This window comes from Pollachius pollachius (assembly GCF_949987615.1).
Source record: "Pollachius pollachius genome assembly, chromosome: 10".
Lineage (NCBI taxonomy): Eukaryota > Metazoa > Chordata > Actinopteri > Gadiformes > Gadidae > Pollachius > Pollachius pollachius.
The window spans coordinates 20,712,981-20,720,480 of record NC_136943.1 but is presented as its reverse complement, the minus strand read 5'-3'; the positions used below and the strand labels follow the sequence as shown (position 1 = coordinate 20,720,480).

Below are 7,500 nucleotides of genomic sequence, written 5' to 3'. Positions count from 1 at the left end.
ATTAGTGTATAATGTCAACGTCAAAGTGTTCTCCTTCTTTGTTCTTTGTGGTGGAAATGGAGACACGATTTTATATTTGCACAGTACTAAATCAGACTCATGGCACCATCAGGACGTCTCCTCCAATAACTGTACATTTATATTCAGGCACGTGTTTGTTCAACCTGTTTAACGTGCAATGTGAGCATCCGCATCTCAAACAGCTTTTCACCCTAATGGAGGGCTGCCTGGCGGCCTGCGTCCAGCCTGCGTACAGCAGAACCCAATCGTCCGTGTGACCCATCTGAGCGGCCGTGGATCATGTCATGAGTGTTCCCCTCCTGGCATTGGGCTAAATGCTGTTTGATCTGTTTAAAACTGACCTGCCATTCCTGTACAGACGGAGCCTCCTCCTCTCCCCTCTGCGTCGCACAGCCGGCTGGAAAGCGCTGGCGATCGATAGATGAGGAATGTGTGTCCCCGTCTGGTGATTGCATTGCAGTGACATATTGGATTAGAGTCATGTTCTCTTATGGTTTGGCAGTGATCAGGGCCCTTAGTGGGGGAGAGCCCCTGCACACATGACATGACAACCTGGCTCAGCAGAGGGGGTGCATGATCCCCTGTCCCTGTGCCTTATCCTCGTACGAGACCTGTCGCGGCTCCTCTGGTGACATCGTCATTAGCGTAATGCTCCGGCCCCATCATTAGCTTGGAGCTGATCACCTGCTCGTGGTCGCTTGCATTGTGTTGCCGCCTTGACCAAATCTGATTTGAAAGGATCATGCATTCTGTTATGAGCGCTCCTGAAGAAATCAGATTGTTTTTGAAATGCAAATGTGTCCCAGGTTTACAATCCCACCTAGTCTGTCTTTAAACCGGCTGGTTTTCTGCCAATTTATGCAACCTGTCAAATTGTGCTGCCTAGTGGTTCTGCGCATGCCGACACTATTGATCTGTGGTGTAGTAGTGGTGTAAAATGAACCCCTGAAATCTCCAATAAAGACGTTATAATTCAGTATCAAAATATGCTCTCCATATTCTTACAGTGTACATGGAGTGAGTAGTGGTGTGAAATAATGGGATTTTGTAGTGGGAGCATGGCTTTATAGAGGCAATCGGTCAACAGATCCAATACGCTACCAAACACATAAGGTAGCACTTTTTGATAGGGTAGCAAGATTCGATAGACTCTGACAAGGGAGCATGCATTGGCAGAACGCATATAACCTCTTAATTGGAGGTTTCAGGGGTACAGTATGTGTATTATGATGAACCTCTACTACACCACGGATAAATAGTGTTGTCATACGCAGAACCACGAGGTAGCACGATTTGACAGGTTGCATAAATTGGCACACTGGCCTGCACAACGATAAACACCAAAACCTCACCGCCCGTCTCTGCTTGCTTTGCATGTTTTCCCTGCGACCGTGAGAAACGTTCATCTTCCTCTTCCTCCTCTTCCTCTTCTGTTCTGTATCTACGTGTGCAGAGTGACATGTGTTCCGGAGTGCAGTGGGGTGCCTTTACTATACATGCGCCCCTGTTTAGCCAGCCGCTGTTCGAGGTGGAGACGTTTGAGTAGATGAACAGACTTCTTTGGCCGGGCCTCTGTCTCGTTGGCACGTCAACCGAAGGCCAAAGCTTTCATAACAAACGCCTATTAGGGGAGAGTAGCGCAGAGGTCGTTCTAAATCATGCATTGGGAAATGGACATCGATCGCAGCAGCCAGCAGTAGTAGTACAAAAACAATTATTTTTACAAATAATTAATTGGCCCCAAAAACATTTTGCAGAATGAGAAAAAAAGTTGCAGACCCACATTCGCTGTTCACGACTCATTGACTGTTACATGTTTTCATGTTGAGACGCCTGATAAGGTTTGAGAAACTGTTTTATGGTTTACTGTTAATTTCTCCTTTTTCACTTCATGTTCTGTCTTCTGTCCCACACTGTTTACTCCAGACATGAGTTCTAGTAAACAGAGCAGTAAGTGTGGCGTAACGTCTGTGTGTGTGTCGCTGCGTCTGTCTGATCGTGTGCCCCCACCACCACCATCCCCCTGCCTGTCCTAGCCCTCCCCCCCCCCGGCTTCTCCTTATTCATTTATCCCATCATTTCTCTTTTTCATTCTTCTGTTCATTTATTAATGTATTCATTTATTCAACCAATTAATGAACCCCTTTCCACACTGGTGTGATACCAGGCCATGCAGAGGTGTAGGCCTGTAAGGAGCTTGTGAGTCTGCTCCGGTTTGACTGGTTCATGCTCGCGGCTAGTAGCATAACGCGCAACAGATTCTTGACAAGGTTATTAGCTACACCTGTGCTTGCCCTGCTCTGGCACTTCTGTGAAAAGGGTCCATCATAGCTGGGAAGGGAGGGTCGGGGTTCACAGAGCTAAGCCGGTATGCATTGTCTGTCTTTTATTGGACAACGCACTTGTCAATCAATGTAATGCCATCGACAAGGATTCCACAGCAGTAAGCAAGGTATTCCCTGGTTCGGCATTCAGTACCACAGAATAGACAGGAAATGGCCCAAAGTGGACCATAAACCCTATCTGACCCTATCTGTCTTTTTCTTTTCTTTTTTTTGTATACCCTGACAACTAACTGTGATGGCAGAACTTCGTGGAATTGAATTTATGGGTATGGAATATTATCATCTTCATTATGCTGTGCCGTGCTTAAAGGGTGTGCCAAGGACCTCTCACCGTCACACATCTCTGTACCATTTCCCTTTTCAGAAACAACCTCTCCCTCTTTCTGTCTCTATGGCTCTCTCTCTCTCTCTCTCTCTCCTAATCTCCTCCCCTATATGCTGGTTCTTCCAGAACCAGCCTCTTTTATGTTGAAGGTTGTAGCAACACGACACCAACACAAGCTAATGTCGACGCATAGACCTAAATAAATAAAAGGTGGAGGGTTTCCTCCGTAGCTTTGCGTTGTTCATCTGGATCCGTTCGTTATGATGAGGCCCTATCAGAGCAGCCGCTGACAGAGGGGCAGCATCCAGCCCCCTCCTGCTGGTCCTAGCATTACTGCACTGTCCCGGTGCAGCCGCCCCCACACAGGTAGAGAACAGCCCAGCTGCCAGGTATTCTGGGAAAATAAAGGTTTAAGTTTGCATAAATGGCCTGAGTGCCCGGAGCGTCGCCCTTCATCCAATAAAAGTCAGGAACACTGGCCGGTGGCCCTTAATGCCTACACACACACACAAATAGACATACACGCGCGCACGCACGTGCAAACGCGCACACACACTAACCCATGCACGAGCGCACAAACACACACGCACAGACCCACACATACACGCAAACACACATACACAAACGCGCATACACAAACACAAACACGCATAGACAAACACGCACACACACACACACGCACGCACAAATGTGCACACACGCACTCGCACACAAACACGCACGAATACACTCGTGCACACACACACACACACACACACACACACACACACACACACACACGCTATTCTATCCTATCTTGCATCAGAACCCTTTGACACACACACAATGCTGGGGCCCAGGCTCTGATAGGCGTGTCTACACAGAAGGCCCTTTATACTGCCCTACACCCACACTCTTTTCCATCGATTCCATTTGACACACACACACACACACTCAAACACACACACTAACACACATACACACATATACACATATATACACACACACACACAAGCCTGCGTCATCAGGGTCAGAGTTGGTTGTGTGTCACCTTTGGCCACCAACTTAAGACATAATGAAAACAATAATGAAACAAATGTGCGCTCAGGTACTAGTTGCCAGGCTTCATGATGTGTTTCCTTTGACCTCGCCTCCATTCTGTTGCCGCTCTCTGTTATTCAAATGTGTATATTAAATCAGCAAACAGAAATAGTTCAAAACATTATTTATTCCAAGGAAAATACCTAACAGATATAGGTCTAGAGTTGTGGTTAGATTATGATATGTGAACTCCCAGTACATAATGTACACGTGTTGTTTCAGGCCACTGGAAGACCCTCAGAGTAGACCCGGGAGAAACCAAGCTGACCAATCCCATTCCTTTACTGGCGGCGAGCCTCCCATTGGCCACGCCCATCTCCCGTCTCCTTCCTCTCCCGCAGCCCACTGTCTCTCCCTCCTCCTCCTCCTCCTCCTCCTCCTCCTCCTCCTCCTCCTCCTCACCCCTTATGTTTTGTCTCTTTTTAATCACTGATCCATACGTGGCTCCTTGCTGTCATTGTGTCATTCAACCCAAACCCGATGGAAATGTTACGCCACGGTGAAGCTTTGAGAAACATCTAACCCCAGAGTCCTCCCTCGTTACAAACCCACCGGGACCCTCCTCATTAGGTTGATCCATGATTAAGGAATGACATCACTACCGTTTACAGGAGATGCCTATGAGGCTGTGTCCATATCCCTTGACCATTGGACATGTTTCCACTTTTGGTTTTGCTTGTAGAAGTAACATAAAATAAACATTATTAAAGCACTCATACAAGCGTTCAAACTGTAACGCTGAACCAACATATAAACACAATACATTCCTGTGAATGAGGCGCTATATATATTTGTATTACCACCTTCCGACCAAAATCCTGCAAACAAAAACACACGCGCACACACACACACACACACACACACACACACACACACACACACACACACACATGCAGTTACACGCACACCCACACCCCCCCCCCCCCCACACACACACACACACACACAAAGCAAGTATGGTGTTAACATTTTTCTCCTCATCTGCATGCCTATATTCTGTATCCTCGTTTTAGTCCATCTGAAGAGGCATGCATGGTGCCCCCTGCTGGTCCATGCATGGCAGTGCACCCACTACTGTTCCTTACTCCGTGTGTGTTTGTCGGTAGCTAGCAGCCTCCTGGCCTCAGAGAGTTATACATGAGCTGCTACCTGACAAATCCTAAGAAATAGGATTCTGCTTAAAGCTGTGTACCATTTTATGCTGAATGTCAGAGATAAGGCTTTAAGTAAAGGTTAGCCAGGAAATTGTGGTTAATAGTTAATAGACATGAATGATCAATGAAGCAGCCCTATTAATTGTTTGTGTGTGTGTGTGTGTGTGTGTGTGTGTGTGTGTGTGTGTGTGTGTGTGTGTGTGTGTGTGCGTGTGTGTGTGTGTGCCTATGGCTTTGTATCTGATCATATGTGTATGTGTGTATTTTGTGTCTGTTTGTGTGTGTGCGTGCGTGAGTGTGTGTGTGCGTGTGTGTGGGCACCTGTGTTCATATGAATATTTGTATGTGTGTCTGTGTGCACCTGTGCATGTTTGTGTGTGTGCGTATGTTTGTGTGTGTGTGTGTGTGTGTCTGTGAGCACCTGTGTATGTTTATGTGCGCGTGAGTGTGTGTGTGTGTGTGTGCACGTGTGTGTGCGTGCATGCATGTGTGCCTCTCAATCTGCAGAGGCGGAGGAGCTGTACCAGAGGCGTGTCCTGACCATCACGGGCATCTGTGTGGCGCTGCTGGTGGTGGGCATCGTGTGTGTGGTGGCCTATTGCAAAACCAAGTAGGTCTACCCCCCCGGGGCTGAGCCTCCTATTGGCTCCTTCTCCTGTCAAACACACCCCTACTGCTCTGACATATGTGAAAGTATACCAAACGGACACATTGCTAAACTCAAGAGGAACAACCTGTTGCTGCTTTTAAAATCGGATTGGTTTACCTTTCAGACCCAAAATTGTCAGTACAGTCATTTCATAAAATAACATATATCAGTAAATATACTTTATGTATATATATAGATTTGAATCTACATCTATATCTATGGATCTACATGTATTGTTTGTATCGCTGATGGTTGTTGCTGTGTGTCTGACCCTGCAGGAAGCAGAGGCAGAAGATGCAGAACCACCTTCACCAGGGTCAGAACCAGTGTGTGGAGCAGCCCAACCAGACCCTGGCCAACGGCCCAAACCACCCGGGGCCCGGCCCTGAGGAGATCCCCATGGTGGACGTGAGTCTCACCCACCACACCATGGGTCAGAGGTCATCATCACCCAACACACCAGGGGTCAGGGGGCATCAACACCCAACACACCAGGGGTCAGGGGGCATCATCACCCAACACACTGGGGGGTCAGAGAGCATCAACACACCAGAGGGGTCAAAACCAGGGGTCAGAGGTCATCATCACCCCAGAGGGGTCAACACCAGGGGATCAATCAGATTGAGAGAACTCCCCCCAGATTGAGATGGGTCTAACTGTATTAACACCATACCTCTACAATATATGTTCATTTTCTAACTTTAAGTGAGATAATTACTTAATTTCAGGGTTTTTTTAAGTTGCTTTATAAGGAGCACTTTGGTAATAAGGAACCCTTTGTTTAATTATTACATAAACCATATTTTTAGTTATAGGGGTATTTTGACCACCAGATGTGGTGGATTAGCAATTTCAAAATGGATCTAAATGTAATGGGAGAGTCCACCCAGAGGCAAAATGGGTAGACCAGCCTACATGGTTCAGTCCACTGCTAGGCCTTGTGTATATGGGGACACTCTCATGTCAGATTTCCCGATAGGGTGTACCAGCAGAGCTTTTTTTCAGAACTGTGCTAAAATAGGTCACCTTTAATACCAAGTTAACAGGTTGTACTGAGCCTGTCAATCTGCTGACAGATTTACCAAACAAAACACTGCGATAAGGGGTGGGGTGGTTCCAAAATCGTGTACTCACACACATACACACACACACACACACACGCACACACACACACACACACACACACACACACACACACACACACACACACACACACACACATTCTCACACAAACACAAAGGGGAGGGGGGTAGTTTCCAAAGCGTGTGATGTTGCCAGGTAAAACTAGATCAGTGGGAATACCTGACGCGTGCGTTTCACCCTGGAACGAGGGTGCTTTCAGGTAACACTGGAGCACAACACCCTTGGAGAAGGACTGCTGGGACCTGTTTACCACGCAGGCCCGGGGGGCCGAGGGTTATATAAGAGAACAGATGTATGACTGAGGTTAAAGCTCTGCTAAAGGGGGTTTAGTCTGGGAGGACGGGATGAGTCAGCAGAACAGCAGAGGGAACACAGTGTAAGGGAGGAGAGGGGAGGTGGAGGGGAGGAGAGAGGAGGTGGAGGGGAGGAGAGAGGAGGTGGAGGGGAGGAGAGAGGAGGTGTGGGAGGAGAGAGGAGGTGGAGGGGAGGAGAGAGGAGGTGTGGGAGGAGAGAGGAGGTGGAGGGGAGGAGAGAGGAGAGAGGAGGGGAGAAGGGAGGAGAGAGGAGGGGAGGAGAGGAGAGAGGAGATGGAGGGGAGGAGGGAGGAGGTGGAGGGGAGGAGAGAGGAGGTGGAGGGGAGGAGAGAGGAGGTGGAGGGGAGGAGGGAGGAGAGAGGAGGTGGAGGGGAGGAGAGAGGAGGTGGAGGGGAGGAGAGAGGAGGTGGAGGGGAGGAGGGAGGAGAGAGGAGGTGGAGGGGAGGAGAGAGGAGATGGAGGGGAGGAG

The 7,500-nt window shown here is 48.3% G+C and overlaps 1 protein-coding gene across 1 annotated transcript in view; it reads left to right on the top strand.

The window, feature by feature from the left end:
* nrg2b (neuregulin 2b) overlaps positions 1-7,500 on the top strand; it is a gene marked incomplete at both ends in the record, with an annotated part of 45,108 nt that overhangs the window by 30,073 nt on the left and 7,535 nt on the right. The window contains 3 exons of the mRNA XM_079744315.1: positions 2,609-2,632; positions 5,433-5,535; positions 5,853-5,982. Of these exons, the coding sequence (XP_079600441.1) occupies positions 2,609-2,632; positions 5,433-5,535; positions 5,853-5,982 (257 nt within the window). The remainder of the gene's footprint in view (positions 1-2,608; positions 2,633-5,432; positions 5,536-5,852; positions 5,983-7,500) is intronic.